Source organism: Equus caballus, chromosome 6 (genome assembly GCF_041296265.1).
Source record: "Equus caballus isolate H_3958 breed thoroughbred chromosome 6, TB-T2T, whole genome shotgun sequence".
Classification (NCBI taxonomy): Eukaryota; Metazoa; Chordata; class Mammalia; order Perissodactyla; family Equidae; genus Equus; species Equus caballus.
The window spans coordinates 48,874,750-48,893,587 of NC_091689.1; the positions used below are offsets into that span (position 1 = coordinate 48,874,750).

The 18,838-nt window shown below is 41.1% G+C and overlaps 1 protein-coding gene across 5 annotated transcripts in view; it reads left to right on the forward strand.

Moving 5' to 3' along the window:
• The window catches only part of A2ML1 (alpha-2-macroglobulin like 1), a 74,278-nt gene that overhangs the window by 49,745 nt on the left and 5,695 nt on the right, over window positions 1–18,838 (forward strand). For all 5 annotated transcript variants that reach the window (XM_070270974.1, XM_070270973.1, XM_014740589.3 and 2 more), the window contains 20 exons: window positions 1,550–1,610; window positions 1,851–1,996; window positions 2,479–2,628; window positions 3,057–3,251; window positions 4,486–4,579; window positions 4,974–5,091; window positions 5,587–5,815; window positions 6,015–6,141; window positions 7,320–7,441; window positions 8,027–8,078; window positions 8,426–8,509; window positions 10,176–10,352; window positions 10,514–10,595; window positions 10,955–11,111; window positions 12,821–12,895; window positions 13,075–13,237; window positions 14,441–14,655; window positions 17,436–17,651; window positions 18,292–18,419; window positions 18,575–18,665. In XM_070270974.1, the coding sequence (XP_070127075.1) occupies window positions 1,550–1,610; window positions 1,851–1,996; window positions 2,479–2,628; window positions 3,057–3,251; window positions 4,486–4,579; window positions 4,974–5,091; window positions 5,587–5,815; window positions 6,015–6,141; window positions 7,320–7,441; window positions 8,027–8,078; window positions 8,426–8,509; window positions 10,176–10,352; window positions 10,514–10,595; window positions 10,955–11,111; window positions 12,821–12,895; window positions 13,075–13,237; window positions 14,441–14,655; window positions 17,436–17,651; window positions 18,292–18,419; window positions 18,575–18,665 (2,682 nt within the window). The remainder of the gene's footprint in view (window positions 1–1,549; window positions 1,611–1,850; window positions 1,997–2,478; window positions 2,629–3,056; window positions 3,252–4,485; window positions 4,580–4,973; window positions 5,092–5,586; window positions 5,816–6,014; window positions 6,142–7,319; window positions 7,442–8,026; window positions 8,079–8,425; window positions 8,510–10,175; window positions 10,353–10,513; window positions 10,596–10,954; window positions 11,112–12,820; window positions 12,896–13,074; window positions 13,238–14,440; window positions 14,656–17,435; window positions 17,652–18,291; window positions 18,420–18,574; window positions 18,666–18,838) is intronic.

Here is an 18,838-nt window from a genome sequence, read left to right on the forward strand (position 1 = left end):
ATAGGTAATTTAAAAACTTTTAGAAGCCACATTAAAAAAATTAAAAGTTGAAACTATTTTTTAAAATATTTTTTATTTAACCTAATATATCGAGCATATGATTATTTTAACATGAAATCAATATAAAAATTATTAAAATAGATATTTTACATTCTTTGTTTCAGCTAAGTTTCAACTCTTTGAAACTCAAAATATATATTTTATTTTATTTTATTTTTTTGAGGAAGATTAGCCCTGAGCTAATGTCTGTGCCCATCTTCCTCTACTTTATATGTGGCACTCCTGCCACAGTATGGGGGACAAGTGGTTCATAGGTCCGTACTGGGGATCCGAACCAGCAAACGCCAGGCTGCCGAAGCAGAACGTGCGAACTTAACCACTGCGCCACTGGGCCGGCCCCTGTATTTTATTTTAAAGCAGTTTGAACTAGCCCATTTCAAGGGCTTGGTAGTCACATGTGGCCAGTGGCTACTGTATTGCATGGCGTAAGTATAAAAGATGGGGACAAATGAAGAATAAAGAGACTGTGAGAAGGAGCCCAGGGAAATTGTGTGAGGAAATAAAACAAAGAATTAACAAAAAACTGTTGCTGGCCAGGGCTGAAAGGGAGCTGGGTGAGTGAGTAGGAGGGAAGGTGAGGAGGGGATAGGAGTCAGAATAAATTTCATTCTGTGTTTCCTTGGTCAATACTTTTAATAGATGATATAGGGTTAAAATTAACATTGATAGCAGCCTTGTTGGAGGAATAAAATCACAATTTGTAGCCTGAAGGAAATATACAAAGATAAGCAGCTTTGCTGGTGGCCTTGGTGATAGTGAAGAATTAGACTCATGTAAACCTCAGGTTTGATGGTCGAGAGTCTCTTTATTCTCTTATCTTCTCAAAGTCTCTGAGAGACTTTCTCCCCACTGAATCATTCCAGTGTCTACTATCATTCAGTGTCTTCATCAAGCTGAAACAATCATCCTGACACAACAGAATGAGGAGGTGTAGGTGGAAAATAGCAAGTCAGAGTGATAATGCAGGCCCTGTCTTCAGGACAGAAGTGTGGGGAGGCCCAGGAGAAAAGCAGAGTTGGATTGATCCGTGTGGAAGGGCTGAGTGTCAGATGGCTGTCTGAGAAGCCGGCCATGCAGCCCTTGACTGGAGTCTGAGATGACAGCCCGCTTAGAAACAATTTCACTGAATTTAGTTTCAAGTGAGAGTGAACAGGAAGGGAGAGTTAGAAAAGGAGATTGTTCCTCCAGAGAGTCAAATGTCAGGAGGACTCAAGACAGTTTAAGGTACACTCACTTTCATTGCATTTTGAATTAAGTGATAATAAAAAAAGGTTGTAAGGGTGGATTTTAGGTGGAGGAAGAGTCATTAGGACTGTTGGCAGTGTCCGACATTTGACAAGCAAAAGATGCTCCATGAAGTATTGATCCAGGCTCTGGAACTGTGAAAGGAATGTCTCGTTATGGAGAGATGCAGGGATGCTCCAGAAGCAGGGTCAAGTCTAAATTCCCATAACTACTGTGCTGTTGATGATTTTTTTCTCTTCTTTAGTTAACAGGGAAAGGAAATTTGGAGATGGAGGGGCAGAAACACTTGAACTCTAAGAAGAAAGGTGAGTGTTCATGCTTCTGTTAGAAGAAAAAAGGATATTTTGAACTTCCAGGAAACAGGTCTTATAAGTAGAAACAATGAGAAGAGAACACTAACAATAACCATAGAAGAATAGGAAAATGAGAAGTAACTTGCACCATGAGGCCTGCATCTGGCCCAGCGAGAAGTGCAAACACATGTTGGATGTCATTGGTAGGTGGGTGTGCACTCTCACCCCTGTATATTCCCTCTTCTCTTGCAGGACTGAAAGGCTCCTTCTCTCTTTCACTGACCTTCAGTTCCAGACTAGCCCCTGATCCTTCCCTGGTGATCTATGCCATTTTTCCCACTGGAGGTGTTATAGCTGACAAAGTTCAGTTCTCAGTAGAGCTATGCTTTGACAATCAGGTAAAACGGCAATTGAGGAGGGTGAAGAAAAGATCTGGGTGTAGTGTGAGATCTTGCATATGCTGGGGTTGGAGATAAGGCAGGGGCAGGGAAATGAGAAGATAATATTGAAGTTGGATGTTGTATTGTGTTTATATCTTTAGTACATTTTGTTGAAATCTATCTCCTCCTTCTTTTTAAAAAGTCATGCTGGGAAAGCACATATATAGCTATTCCAAATATAACTATTCCATATGTTCTCTTTCTTTCTACTTTTTGTGTTTTAAACTTTCTACATCCTTCTACTGTGCTGCTCACTTTTTACAACTCTATCTTAAGACACTGGTTGTAAAGGGCTACACTTTACAAACGAAAATCAGTATGAAAGTGAAGAGTGGGCTGGATACCATAGTTGGGGCCTATCGGCTGATAACCCAAATTACATTTTTTCTCCTCCTCTCCAGGCTGACCTGATCTTCAAGTTATACTTTTCCCTTCCCCAGGTTTCCCTTGGCTTCTCCTCTTCCCAGCAGCTTCCAGGAGCAGAAGTGGAACTACAGCTTCAGGCAGCTCCTGGTTCCCTGTGTGCAGTCCGGGCCGTAGATGAGAGTGTCTTACTACTTAGACTAGAGAGAGAGCTGAGCAACAGCTCTGTGAGTAGTCTTCTAATTGGATGGGAAGAAGGAGTTAGCAAAGACAATTGACTGCTTTAGAATAAGAAATGTATTTCAGGGAGTGGGAAAGACAGTCTTAGGGAAATAGTGGACCACCATAAAGTGGTAGAAAAACTGGTATGGAAATGAAGGTAGAAATGATGGTATGAGAAAGGAATGGTTAATATAGACATGGAGATAAGGAAAGAAGATGAAATAGGAGATAAGAGTGACAGATTATGCAAAAAGGGGAGGTAAAGGTTAAAATTTTAAAAGTAAGGAAGGGGTTATGGTGGAATAGGAAGAATTCTGGACTAATGAAGAGAAATAATGCAGGAGTAGTGAATTGTGGCACCAGAATCTGAAAGAAATTTCTCAACTGATTTCACTGTATTGATGGTTTATTTCCTTATCCTCTCTTATCTCAGGTCTATGGGATATTCCCATTCCGGCATGGTTACTACCCCTATCAGGTGGCTGAACATGATGAATGTCCAGCGTCTGGTCCGTGGGACTTTCCTCAACCCCTCATTAGGCCGATGTCTGTGGGGCGTTGGAGCGAGCATCCGATTATATGGAGGCCTTGGTTCACTGAAGGCACGGACCTTTTTGGGTTTTTCCAGGTAGATGTTCTTACCCATTTTGTTCTTATAGAAACAATGGTGGTGGGAGGGGGGAAAGAAAAGTCCATATCTAAAAGGCAAAGAGACTCATATGGACACAGACAGGGATGAAATCTTAAAAGAAACTCCTGATACGTAAGGTAGTCTCTCTTGGTCTTTATGCTTGAAGAAGTTGCCCAGGTGCATTGGAAGAGAACCACTGTGAGAGGCTGTACACGTAGTCCTCCTCTCTCTGTGGTCCCCAAACATTGATTTCCATGGGATCAGTCAAGAAGGAGAAAGAAAAGGTACACCAGAGGTCTCTTATCATTATTATTAAAAATAATACACCTATTTTATGAGCAAAAATTTGGGACGCTGTGGCCCAAGTCTGACCAGGAGGTCTCTGAGGTCAAGTACCATGTCTTGTTCAGTTTTTTATTCTCATTAATGCCTAATCCATCACAATGCTCAGTGTATTTTTGTTGAATTGACTGAGTTGATATGGTCCCTCTCCTCAGAAATTTCAGTGTCTAAATCAAATAACAAGAACACAGTGACTAATAATTAGAAGAAGCATTGAACAAGTTTAACAATAAAATAAGTGGAATACTATTCAACCATAACAAAGAATGAAATCTTGTCATTTGCGACAATGTGAATGGACCTTGAGGATATTATGCTAAGTGAAATAAGTGAGATGGAGAAAGACAAATGCCATATGATCTCACTTATATGTGGAATCTTTAAAAAAACACAAGCTCATAGATACAGAGAACAGATTGGTGGTTGCCAGAGGTGGGAGGTGGGTCAAATGGGTGACTGTGGTCAACAGGTATAAACTTCCAGTTCTAGAATGTCAGTCATGCAGATAGAATGTACGGCGCAGTGCCTATAGTTAATAATACTGCACTGCATATTTGAAAGTTGCTAAGAGAATAGATCTTAAAAGTCTTCATCACAAGAAAAAAATTTTTTTTGTAATTATGTATGATGTTGGATGTTAACTAGACTTATTGTAGTGATCACACAATGAAATAAGTTTAATTGAAAGCCCTTCACACTAGCAGGAACAGAAGTGAACCAATCTTGATGCTGCATATTAGGTAATAACCACCAGTCTCCTATTAACCATAATTAATAGGAAAAGAATGTTTTGGTTCAACCCTTTGAGGGTAGAATTCCTAGGCTGTAGCCCTTGTAGTAAAGGAGGGGACTTAACACTTAATTCTCTGGTCTCTTTGGTGCCTATCAGGATATGGGCCTGAAAATTCTGTCCAATGCCAAAATCAAGAAGCCAGTGGATTGCAGTTACTGGTCTCCAGAATACAGCATGGTAACAGGAGGAGGTAAGCTACCTCTGTGGCTTATGAATTCACTGAGATGTTTAGAATCATGGAAGTCCTAAAGCTCCTTCTTTGCTTCCTGTTCTTGCACTGAGTCTCTAGCCTTAGAATGATAATGGGTTGTGGGTCATAGATGCAGGCGGTTTCCCCTCTCTCTGGGGGGTGCTTTTGAAGCCTGAAGTCCTTGTCTATTCATTCCCTGGCCAAGCCTCCTTGTCTGTCACTTCCTCCTGATGGCATTATGACTAGTCGGTTCCTCAGTGGTCCTTCTTCCTTGTGTCTGACTGGATGTTCTCTGCTTTCCTCTGAATTTCTTGCTGATAGTCCCTCTGCCTCAATTTATCTCACAACAGAAGTCTTCTGTTTCCCAAAAGTCCCTTATTCTTGGTCTCTTTAGCAAGTGATAAAATTCGTCCAGTGGCTTTTGAGTCATCCTCTTCATCACTTCAGTCAGAGGATTCTCAGGTCCGCCAGTACTTCCCGGAGACTTGGCTCTGGGAACTGTTTCCTATTGGGTAAGTGATGCCTCAAAGGTACAGCAAGATTATACAGTGTGGAGTCAGCAGAGAACTCAAAATCAAATAATTTCTAATGAATCTAATTCTCAAGCCAAGAAAGTTTAGTAGGGGTAAGGAAACCTGTTTCTTTCCCTGAATTCTTAAACAAACATATACAATCACTCAAAACAAATTCACCCATCTTCACATTTACACAGTGCATCACAGATTCAGAGGGCACTGGTCCCTTTTTCAGATATTTTTCACACAGGTGCCCACCCACACCTACTCCACCCCCAGATTCCGTCATCCCCCTTCTCCCATATTTGTACATCCTCATTCACCCGAAGATTCACACTCTGAGGTTCACAAGTTCCTCCAGTTCAGTTGCCTCTGCTTTTTCACCCATGCACAACAAAAAAAATTCACTTCTGTAGATGAATTTGTAGCTTAATTCCCAAATGCTCTAGTTCTCCTGCTGTCTGCCTCACCTGGGTTCTTGTGTTCTCACAGTAACTCAGGGAAGGAGGCTGTCCACGTCACAGTTCCTGATACCATCACTGAGTGGAAAGCCATGACTTTTTGCACCTCCCAGTCCAGCGGCTTTGGTCTTTCACCCACTATGGGACTAACTGCTTTCAAGCCATTCTTTGTTGATCTGACTCTCCCCTACTCAGTAGTTCGTGGAGAATCCTTTCGTCTTACTGCCACCATCTTCAATTATCTAAAGAACTGCATCAGGGTAAGAGCTGGGGTTACAAGAAGCAAATGTCAGCCCTGGAACCACAGCCCCCCGCCATAATTTTGTCCCTAAACTGGAAGAATACCAGTTTTCCCTGGGAAAGTGATGAGATGTCAGTGTCTCCACCCCCAAATTTTCCTAAGCCTCTATGTGCCATCTCCTTTTCTCATACCCTTTATCTCTTAAATATGCTCTTCAGGTTCAGACTAACCTGGCTAAATCAGATGAGTACCAGGTGGAATCGTGGACAGACTCTCAGGCCTCCAGCTGTCTCTGTGCTGATGAAGCAAAAACCTATCACTGGAATATCACAGCTGTCAAATTAGGTAACAGAAGGAATTGGTAGATGGGCAAGGAAAGCACAGAGCGAAAGCTCAGTGATTGAGAACTCTACCCTTTTCTCTGCTGCATTTGCTTTGTTTCTTCTTTCCTCTTCTTTTTATTTGCCGCTGTTTCCCCCCTCCTAAGTTTATGTTATAAATAAATAAAGAAATACTCTTTGATAGATGACCAAAAAATTATCCAGACTGGACTATTTGAGTGTGAAAGGGGGAGCTTTTGATATTTATGCCGGGACAAGGGATATATGGTCATGTTACTAATCCAACGCTTACTGTGGGCCAGGCACTATCTAACTGTTCTATGTATATTAACTCATTTAATCATCACAACAACCCTATCAAATATCATTTGCTCTTGGATTAAATCCTTACAACTCAAAGTATGGTCTTCAGATGTATTAGTTATCGACTGCTGCTTAATAAATTACCCTAAAACTTAGCAGCTTAAAAGAACTAATGTTTATTATCACACAGTTTCTGTGGGTCAGTAATCCAGGTATAGCTTAGCTGAGTGCCTCTGGCTCAGGTCTCTGAAGTTCTAGTCAAGCTTCAGCCAGAGCTGTGTTCTCCTCTGAAGACTTGACTAGGATCCTTTGATCCACTTCCAAGCTCATTCCAAAGCCTCTTTTCGTCACAGGCTGTTATACTGAGGCTGTGGTTCTTGGCCTCAGCTGTTGGCAAGTGGCCTCTCTCCACTGGGCTGCCTTGTGACATGATAGCTGGCTTCCTCCAGAGGAAGGGGTTCAAGAGAAAGAGTGCACCTGAGACAAAGAATGCAGTCTTTTTTATAACCTAATTTCAGAAAAGACATTTCATTACTTCTGCCCTATCCTCTTGCTTAGAAGTGAGTCACTATATCCAGCCCACACTCATTGAGAGGGGATTGCAGAACAGCACATATATCAGGATTCAGAGATCATTGGGAGCCAGTAGAGGCTGCCTACTACACTGGACCAGTGTCATTGACATCACCTGGAAGCTTGTTAAAACTTTAGACTATAGGCCCCACCCCAGGTCTACTGAATCAGAGTTTGTATTGTAACAAGATCTGCAGGTGATTTATATGCCATTAAGTTTAAGAAGCACTGGTCTGGATGGAAAGGGACCTCATTGGTACCTCTGGGAATACAGCTAATGCGTCCTTTCTTTTTCTTTGTTTTCAGGTCATGTAAACTTTACTATTAGTACTAAGATTCTGGACAGCAATGAACTCTGTGGGGGCCAGAAGGGGTTTGTTCCAGAAAAGGGCCGGAGTGACACACTCATCAAACCAGTTCTGGTCAAGGTGAGTATTCTGTGGGCCTAGCTTCAGAGGCAGAGACAGCAACCAACCCAGGGATGTTCAGTGTGTGTCTAACCATACCAGTGAGTCTCTCACAGCAGTCTTACTCCAACTCCAATCAGGTAGCTCACCTTTCCCATTCCTTGGCCCTTTTCTGCCCTTAACTGTTTGCTTAACCAATACTGATGGTTATGGTTACATGAATGTGCCTAATACGGTGCCTGGTGCTTTGTAGATACTCAATGAATGTTAGTTTCTCTTATTAGAATCCATGATGTCATCATTAGCTGCTTTTTTATCCTATCATGAACCCCATCGTCAATCCTCCCTCTTAGAAGTTTCCTAAACTTGTCCTTGGTTCTAGCTCTTGCCCAGAAAGAATTTTACTGAGAGGCCCCTCCCTTGATTGAAACGGAGTCCTCCTGAGTTTCGAAGAGAAGCTCTGTTCTCTCCAGCTCTGAGAAAATCCTGGGGGCACAGGGAGGGCCTGTTCTCCCCATTTCCTTCCCTCTTCCTGTTTCTTCACTGCCACCTGCCCTGACGTTCATCTTCATTGTTTTCACCCATCCATGCCTCTCTTCACTTCAGCCTGAAGGAGTTCTCGTGGAGAAGACACACAGCTCATTGCTGTGCCCAAAAGGTGGGTGAGCACAGAGAGGGGTTGGTAGTGAGAATTCCCTTAGACAACAGGAGATTTTCTTAGGCAAAAGGAGGGACATACGGGACTCGAAGGGATAGGAGAGTCTAGGGGTGCCATCCCAAACAGGGCCAGTTAGTTGGGAGAAAGGATGAAGAAAGAAAATGTAAAACACAATTATGGCTCTCTTTGAAATTTGTTTTCACCAACAATCTCTATGAATAGGTTAAAAAAATTTGCCTCCATCCCACAGAAAGCACTGGGTACAGAAAACCCTGGATTATGGAAAGTTTTTCTATGGTTTCATTTTGACAACCTCACTATTTTTGCCTTTTCTCTGGCTCTCGCAGGAAAAGTGGCTTCAGAATCCATCTCCTTGGAGATCCCTGTGGATGTTGTTCCTGATTCAACCAAGGCTTATGTTACTGTTCTGGGTAAGCAGCTAGAAATTCTTGGCTCAAAAAGGAAAAATGGGGTGGGAGGCTGCCAAGGTGAGGAGTGGGGTTGGGCATGTGGACCTATCTGAGGAAGGTGTGGTAGATTAGAAATGATGAAGGAAAAAGAGCTTATTTTATATAGTGGACAAGTACAGCCTATAGGTAACAGTACAGACAGGATTAGACAGACTATGTTCTGGTTAAAAACAAAAAGGAGTCTGGGCAAAAGGAAGTTAAAGGTCATTGAAGCTTAATAGGTATTTAAATTTAGGTGGTCTATAAATTGGGTGGAGGGGAGACAAAATATTTGCAACAACCATTTAGAAAATGAGGAATTTATCTATTTGAGTATCATTTGGGGAAGATTCAACCTTATTTATGTAGGCAGGACATTTCACTCCTTTGGACAAGGAGGGAGCAAATAGAAAAGGGTGAGTTTGAAAAGTATATTAAACTGGGTTAGGATCCCAGTTCTGCCATTTATGAGCCACATGACCTTGAATAAGTTAGTGAACAATTCTGCTCCTTCTTTTCCCTTCTGTAAGACAATGATAATAACCTATCTTAGGACTGGTGTAAAGATTAAATATAATATCAAGTTCTCAGCACTATATCTGGCACATAGTAGGAGGCCTGTAAATGTTAGGTTCTTTCTTTACTCTTAACCCTCTACCAAGATTCCTTCTAGGTTAAAATTTCTCCATTTTGATTGTATTTGATTCATACCTCTGGTATAGCACTCATCTTATTGTATCATAGCATGCTGTCTATGTCTGTCTTCCACACTGCATTGTGAGCTCCCTGAGGACAAGGGCCATGTCCTCTTCATGACTATTCCTAGTACAGTTCCTGCAACATAGTTGACTTTCAGTACATATTTACACATTTGAATTGAACTTGATGACTAAAATCCAGATGTTCATGAGTCACTTATGTCAAGCTTACTGGCTTATGAAGTACATGTACGGGTCGGTAGATATGACTTGGAAATGAGTATAGGATTGTGTGTGTTTGGGAGAGACTTGGTGATTTGGAGGGTGATGTATTTATATGCAGTGGAGGAACTTAAGAGATTGAGTTTAAGTATCGTGGGTTTTGTTGCATCACTCATCAGCTCCAGTGACTTCCCTTAGTGGCCTATGTACCTCACTGTGTACTCTAGCACCTTGTACATACCTAATATTATGGTACTATTTTATAATTGTTTATAATGAATTTTAATTGTAATGTATTATAATTGTTTTCCTCTCTGACTATGAGCTCTTAGAGGTAGAGATTGTGTTTGACTTATTGTTGTCTCCCAGGCTGGAGAGTAGGTATACACTAAATAATAGCTAATGCATGTTTGTTAAATGAATGATAATAATTCTTTTTTTTCTTTAAAGATTTTATTTTTTCCTTTTTCTCCCCAAAGCCTCCCAGTACATAGTTGTATATTCTTGGTTGTGGGTCCTTCTGGTTGTGGCATATGGGACGCTGCCTCAGCGTGGTTTGATGAGCAGTGCCATGTCCGCGCCCAGGATTTGAACCAACGAAACGCTGGGCCACCTGCAGCGGAGCATGCGAACTTAACCACTCGGCCATGGGGCCAGCCCCATGATAATAATTCTTAAGGGTTCTTTCTTCTACCATCACCTTTTTTTTCTCTCCTTTTGTATCCTAGGAGACATTATGGGCACAGCCCTGAAGAACCTAGACAATCTGGTGCAGATGCCAAGTGGCTGTGGGGAGCAGAACATGGTCTTGTTTGCTCCCATCATCTATGTCTTGCAGTACCTGCAGAAGTCAGGGTTGCTGACTGAGGAAATCAGGTCTCGGGCAGTGGGTTTCCTGGAGATAGGTGAGTTGGTTCGATCTTTCTTCTTAAACACCTTCTCTAGGGCCTATGATACGTAAATAAGAAATAGAGATGTTTTCCCATGAAGTGTCCTGCATCCTTGAAAGCCATGGGGTGTATTTTGAAGTTGTCACTGTGATCTAAAACTACATCTGGCTTCCCAGGGTACCAGAAGGAGCTAATGTACAAACACAGCAATGGCTCATACAGTGCCTTTGGGGAGCAGGATGGAAATGGAAACACATGGTAATATTGCCCAATTCCCAATGAGTTCTGTACCCCAGAACATAATTCCTGAACCCTATGGAACTATTCCTCTACCTGTCCCCTTAACCCCATTCCTTCTTGCACTCTATCCTCTACTTCTTTCATACTGTTTATTTCAGCCTCATGTATGGTCAAGCCCCTCATGCTTCTCCCTCACCTCATGCCTCCCCAGTTCTTGTCCCCATTAATGCCTGTTAATGCCTCCCTTCTCCAGGCCTCCTATGGCATTATGTTTCCTCAACTCCCTTTCTGGAACCACATACCAGAGTAAGCTATAGATATTGCACTCTCACCTGGAAATCTTCCTTCATGCCATGTTTCCCTCTTTACCCATATAGGCTGACAGCCTTTGTCACCAAATGCTTTGGCCAAGCTCGAGAATTCATCTTCATTGATGACAAGAACATCCAGGATGCTCTGGAGTGGATGGCAGGAAACCAGCTCCCCAGCGGCTGCTATGCCAATGTGGGAAAGCTCCTTCACACAGCGATGAAGGTACGGATCTGCCCGGGGCCTGCAGCCTACCGCCGTGTCTGGGAGGGACTTGTTCCTCTGACTGAGCAGAATCAAAAGAGCCAGGGCCTAGGAGTTGGTATTATTCAGGTCTCAGCTCTGGCTCTGGGTGACCTTGATCAATATACTTAACCAGTCTGATCCTCAGTTTCCACATCTGTAAAATGAGAATATTTACTAGAACATAGTTCTCAAAGTATGATCCCCAGATCAGCAGAATCACCATCACCTGTAAACTTGTTTGAAATGCGAATTCCAGCCCCCACCCCAGATCTACTCTGAGGTGTAGGCCAGCAATTTGTATGTTAACAAGTCCTGTGGGTGATTCTAATACTTGGTAAAGTTGAGAACCACTGTACTAGAAGATCTTTGAGCCTTCTCTCTGTCTCTAAATCTGAAGCAGGGCCATTTCCTCTGGTGAGGACTAACAGGCTGCATAGTGTCTTTTGCGAGGGATCTACTCTCTGCCAGGCACTTTGTTTACTTCATATTATTTAATGTTTACAGCAAATCCATGAATGAGGTACTAGTTTACCATTATTAATGCCATTTTACAGATGAAGAAACTAAGGTGCAGAGATTAAGTAAATTGTCCAAGGTCAGTGCTAATGAGTGGTAGGACTGTGGTTTGAATCGCAGCAGTTGGACTCCAGAGGCACTGGTCTCGCCCGTTCGCTACACGACCTGCATCCCCCACAAACACAGGGTGAGGTGGTGATGCTGCAGGAGAACTTGTTCAATTCAGAACATGCTCAGTGAAAGAAAGATCCATAACAACTTTCCTAGAGAAGTTGTTTACATTGCTGCTCCAGCACCTGAATTAAAAATCTGGAACATTGAAGAAACAATCTCTGTAGAAGATTCATTCGTATTCCTTATGCAGAATCTTTTCAGTGCCCCCAAGTCTCTCTCTTCTCTTTTCACTGTGTGAAATACACCTGGGAGTAGTACAAGCCGTGACTTGACTAAAACAAGATCTCAGAGGTTTTTCCTCCTTCCTTCTTACCAGAGCCGGCCGGTCTATTAAGAAACCCCTCACTTATGTGGCCAAGCTTAGTGGTTTCGGCACAGGAGCTCCAGAGTTTAACTCCCCGGGTTTGAATCCCAGGCCTGCCACTTATTAGCTGTGTAATCTTGAACAAGCTATTTAACCTTTTTAAGTGTTTGTTTCCTATATAGAGAGTGAGGATAATAATTTAGATATTTTTTAAAACTTGTGAATATCTTTCTGTGAAATGCATTAAACAGGGAAGGTGTCACCTAATCTCCTCTGGAGAAGAGGCTGGGCTTTGTGCTGCCTGATGGGACCGCCTTTTAAGGAAGCTCAGATTTAGTAAGAATATGAGAAGAAAGGATTCTCTCCTTATTCCCCCCGTCTTTTTTTTTTTTTTTTTACCTCTCATTCTTCCTAACCCCTTTTGTTTGGGTTTCCTAAATGCCCACTCAGAGCTGAAGACCTCATGTTACCTCTTGCAGGCCACTGTTTAAGGCTGTGCAGTTATTGAAGTCCAGCCAGTTCTCCCCTCATTGTGTATCCTGGAAGCTTGGGGCTGCAGTCAGCCTGTGGAAAGGAGCACTTTTTTTTTTTAAATAATTCATCCGTTCAGAGGGGACAGCTTTTTGCAATTTGCACACAATCCTTGCGTGTGCTGGCTGCTGCCTTGACTTGCTGTCTCCCTGTTTCCCTCTAGGGTGGTGTTGATGATGAGACCTCCTTGGCTGCATACATCACAGCTGCATTGCTGGAGATGGGCCAGACCCCAGATGTGAGTTTCTTTACCTCTTCCTCTTCATGCTCTTCTTATCATGCCTATTTCTAGAAAAATTCACCTAATTTTGTCTTTATTCAGCCTTTTAAACTCAAGGAGGGTATAGATGATTTTCTTATTACTTGCCATTTTATAAGAAATACCTTATAAATTCCATCTTCACCTTCACTTTTTAGGATCCAATGGTGAGTCGGGGTCTGCAGTGTCTCAAGAATTCTGTTTCCTCCACCACCAGTCTCTACACACAGGCCCTACTAGCTTACACTTTCTCTCTGGCTGGGGAAATGGACATCAGAAACATTCTTCTTGAAAAGTTAGACCAACAGGCTATCATCTCAGGTATGTTGGCCACGTTAGGAGTTTTTTGAAGTTGCAAAAATATACTGTGAGCTGTCTATAATTTCCCCCACTCTCCATAGTCCTACATATATTCATTTCTAGGATTCATTTTAGCAAAAGTTGTAAAGTCATAAAATCATTGTTGAGAGTTTTGTGGGAAAGCCCATGTAGGTCCTCAAAGGCATTGTTATACTTTTAACACAAAGAGAAAATAGATAGTAGAAGCTAGTCAGAAACCTTATTGGTGTTGTAGAAGCACCCATTTGCAGATATTGAACAATTCTTTGGTGTGAGATTACTGAGGTTGACGGTAAGACTTAAACTTAGAGATTTCTCAAGGTCTTTTTAAAACTTTGAATTTATTTAGAATAATATTTGACATTCTAACAGATCTTGTAAATAAAATATTAATGCATTTAATTTATCTAGCTGTGTTTTTAAAATTATAATTTCAGACAGAAATTTAATCTCAGCTTTCATTTATACAAATGTCATTGCGGAGTTGTCCTTTCATATGGGCTCTGGGTAGTTTTTGGCCTGTGTACAGGCAACTCTAGTCATGGAACTGGTTATTTATTTGTTATCTCTAAACATATATTTAATTAAACTTCTAGCTTCCACTCTTCTTATTTCCCTTTTTTCTTCTTGTCTTCAAGTTATCTGTCATCTTGGCTGTCTTAGAGTTTTGATTTAGTCTCATGTTCTATTGGCTTACCCTCACTAGCATTTCCTCTATGGCTTCTTAGACTTCTTGTGTGTGTTCTGACATCTTATTATTCTTAAAATGTTAAACCTTTGATTAAATAAATAAAAGCTGAAAATTAATAAAAATTCTGTAAGCCCCAAAAATGCCCCCAAATACATAAGATTCTTCTAAGACGTTTTTACTTGCTTATCTACATTAGCGTTAGAATTTATAAATTAACAAGAGTGGTTTTCATATAATTATTGGAGGCATTTATTGGTGCTCCCAGCTTTACCTTGGGTAATTAGGTATGGATACACACACACACACACACACACACATATCCATGCGTATACCTTATGGCGAATAAATCAGAAGATTCTGAGAAATATTTTTTCTTAACACATGATTAATTTTTGGTTGGTACTTTCTCTTCTTTAAGGTGTAGCATTTACAAGGTGAATATGGGAAAGTCATTTCCTTCCAAGACCTTCCTAATTATGCTTCTTTCTTCATAGGAGAGTCCATTCACTGGAGCCAGAAACCTACTCCATCATCAAATGCCAGCCCTTGGTCTCAGCCTCAGGCCGTAGATGTGGAACTTACAGCATATATATTGTTGGCCTGGCTTAGCAAATCCAGCCTAACTCAAAAGGAGATAGCCAAGGCCACTGGCATAGTGGCTTGGTTGGCCAAGCAACGCAATGCCTATGGGGGCTTCTCTTCCACTCAGGTAAATAGCCTGCTCTCCTACTGCCACTTACCAGGTAGGATTAGATCCTGTGTAGAGATAGAGGGAAAACTATTGCCCTTGCCCTCTAGGGCAAGGGACTTATAATTCTATCTACATATATAGAAAAATCATTTGAAAAATGTATAGAAGGATTCATAAAATTGGATTATATGAGCACATAAATAGTACTATATGCATTTAATGTTCTTTCTTTATAGAGTGTGAAACATCATGAGATCCATGTTTCATATGTAAAGAGAATATACATAATTATGGCTAAATTTATACAGTAACAAATTAGAAAGCCAATTATTGGGTCTGTAAGCATAAAAGCAAGATTTTATGGCATACCTTCTTCTACTATTGCAGATATTGGAAAGGTAATAAGATATAGCCTCTACTCTAAAAAAGTTTACAATCTAGAAGGAAAGCTGGGAAAAGTACTATATATTACAAAGCAGGATCTGCTTATATAACATAAGAAAGCTGCAAATGATTGAATTTCAAAAGGGAGAGAGAGCTCACCATCAGCTTGAGGGATAAGAAAAGTCTTCACAGGGGAATGGCATTTGAGGTAGATGTAAAAGGATATTTAAAATTTCTGTAGGCAGCTATTAAGAGGAAGAGGGAATGGTGTGAATAGAGATACTCATTTGCAAAAGTATAGCATGGGTTTTGGGAAAGTTGGTATAGCTGAAGCATACTGAGACATGAGTTGGAAAGGTAAGGTAGGTTCATATTATGAAGGGCCTTACATATCAGGCTCAAGTCTGTTCCCAATTCTGAGGAGCTATTAATTTTTTTAACTTTGTTTCAGAAAGATTAATATGTCACTTGGTATATGGGGTGATTTAGAGGAGGGAGACACTGGATTTGAAGAGATCATGAGACTGTTCATTTGTCTAGGTTAGGAGTAACGAGAAATTGAATTAGTGGGGGAAAAGAGGGAAAAAGGGGGGGTAGAATTGTATGATAAATTCAAATAATGTCATAAAAATTATCTTAGATCATCACAGAGTAGTCATTAATTAATTTGTTCTACAGATACTATTAAATACCTACCATGTCCAAGTCATTGAGGATACAGAAGTAAACAAGAAAATATATTTCTTGTCCTCAAAGTGATTATATTCTGACTCATTGAAATGAGTGTCAGTTTCACTGAGGATGTAACATGTAAATTAGACCTGGAAGAATGAACAGATTTTTTGTTGTCGTCGTTATATATTTCAATTGACTGGTCAATTCAAAACAGTTAATTGAATCCAACCTGAGCTTTTCAATAGGTGATCAAAGTAAATAATCAATGTCATCTATCTAATGATCCTTCCATGAAAATTAGTTGTGATCTTAGAAGTGATAATATGGTGAAATGACCTTATGGTCATATACCTTTATGTGAAAGTGAAGTAGACAACAATAATTTTTAAAAAGTGGTAGCTCCCAATGCCAAGAGAGCCAAAACCCTGGTGCTGTTGATCGCTGGCTTCAAAATCCTCCAGTACAGGTGTGCGTCAATCACAGATGAACAGGTTCTAATAGATGGAGGGTCTGGTAAAGATGTTAAGAGCCCCGAGCTTAAATATGGTAATGGCTTAATAGGAATTTTTAAAAATTATATGGTACTATGCTTTCTTATTTCAGGGAAATTCTTTGCCAATCAGTAAAGACTTCCTTCTACTTGCTGAGCCCTAAGTAATTACAACATACAATTTTAGAAAGCAGTGGATGAAATGTTTATAACTCTCAGTGACAGATATATGTCAGAATTATTTTTCAATAAAATCCTGGCTATTACAAGAAGTCACATATCACTCACATTGGTTTTTCAGCTGATGTTGAAGTCTCATTCCTTGAATTGTTTTTACATGTCCAAGCAATAAGACCTCCTTGGCTCCAGGTCACAGAGGGTTGACACACAGTTGTTTGTAGATGGTTGAGTTGCACAGGTATAACTTGTTCACAGCTTCCCCAGGGTGAGTTACCTGTCTTCCTGTTTTTATATGACAGTGTGATGTCTAAATACATCTGTTCTTTTTCATATGGGATAGGAAGAAGTGGGGTTCCTTTATTCTGTAGTAGATATTTCACAAAGTGTTGAGCATATAGAAATTCTCATAACACAGAGTGAGATATGACAATTTGGCTGAACACTTCATTCTTTTTTTCTTTCCCCTAGTTGTAATTTATATAAATCATGTTTTCAGAGTGGAATGGTTTAAACTACATGACGCCATGCCCTCTTAGTGACAGTTTATCTGTCTTATTCCCAAATGAAGAAAAGATTGTTACACGGCTAAGAAGCCTTGGCCTGCAAGGAAGGATTTTCCAAGGATCCACTATTACGCTCTCTAACTATGCCATGGAAGATTATTACACAGTTAAATAAATTTGAAGAACATGCAATTTCTAGGGCTATCAAGTTACTGCTGTTTCTTCCCCAAATAAGGAAAATGCAAAATAGATACTGAACAATTATCCACTTGCTTCTAACAACAGCCTCTTCTGAAGCAACGTTTGGTTGCTGAAGATGGATATATGAGATTAGCCTAGTGACCTGTGGATTTTTGATAGTAACTTGATGGTGATTTTCTATACACGCAAGATATTGTGATTTCTATGTCAGCTTCCCCAGCATTGGTGAATGTGGTTCTTAGATACTTAGAAGAGGTATCATCCAAGCTAGCAAACAGCAGCGAGATGTGTAGGTTATAGGGTTGTTTGAGGTTAATTCCAATGGCTCATAAAATGGTAAGTATATGCTTGATTGTTTTCCTCAGGATACTGTAGTTGCTCTCCAAGCTCTTGCCAAATATGCCAGTACTGCCTATAAGCCGTCGGAGGAAGTCAGCCTGGCTGTAAAATCCACTGAGAATTTCCAGCGTACTTTCAACGTTCGTGCTGCAAACCGGCTAGTATTTCAGCAGGAAACTCTGCCTAATGTCCCTGGAGTGTACACATTGGAGGCCTCAGGCCAGGGGTGTATCTATGTGCAGGTAAGCAGAGAGCCATTAGAACAAGTATGCATCGGGAAGGAGAGTCTGAGAGCATCTTTGCCTTTGGTAGAACCTTCTCTCTGTTATCTTGTTTGTAAGGAAAGAGTTTGAACTGTACAACTGTTACCGGCTACAAACATAGGTTCTTTACCTGCCACAGAAGAGGGGCCAAGAAAAACCTGGAATACCAGGCTTATTGCAAGGAAAATGTTTTTATTTCTGGTGACATAGCTGGGAGACGAAAGTGAGCCCTCAAATTTTTCTCATCTCCCCGAAAGATGGGAGGCGAGGGGTTTTAAAGTTTGCAAGGAATGTGTCTGCTTGTTGGGAGGGGGAAGCCTGTAGCCCTGCTGGTCGGAGCTTTCCCACCAGCCTGGGTTAGAATTTATGAGGCTGCTTATAGATATGAGGAGGAGGAGATAACGGAATCCACAGGTGGCTGTCCTTTGTTGTCTGCCTCTGTGGGGCATGGTGGATTCTGATGCCAGAAAGGCAGGGAGTAAGCAGGGAAAGGGGTTGAGTGCTTTGATTTTAACCCTATCTATGCTGGGTTTAATATAGGGGAACTGATATCAGGGCCAGCATCACAATCTTTAAAGTTCTTCCCACTCTGATTTGGTTATCTATTTCCTCCTACTAGACGGTGCTGAGATACAATATTCTCCCTCCTAAAAATGTGGAGACCTTTGATCTTAGTGTGGAAATAGGCAAAGCTAAGTGTGAGCTATCTACTTCACCTCGATCCTTGACTCTCACTGTTCACACAAGGTGAGGAAAGCTGAGGTGGTGGTGGGGGCACCTGCATCATAAAAGCTGAGTTGAGGGGTGTGTGTGTGTGTGTGTGCGTGTGTGTGTTTGGCATGCAGAATGTGCTGAGAGGGAAAGTAATGGGCTCACACTGATCTCCTTCTTTTTGCCCTCAGTTATGTGGGGAGTCGCAGCTCTTCCAATATGGCCATTGTGGAAGTGAAGATGCTTTCTGGGTTCAGTCCCATGGACGGCACCAATCAGTTAGTAAGTAGCTTCTATTTTCATCATTTAACCAGCTCCAAGGGGACCTAACATTATCATTAAAAGGCTGATGAAATGATCATCATGGTGTTTGTGTGTATCTATATATATATGCATGCAACTCATGGTTGTATTATCTAAATGCACAAAGGTGCATCAGATATATGAAATGGAAC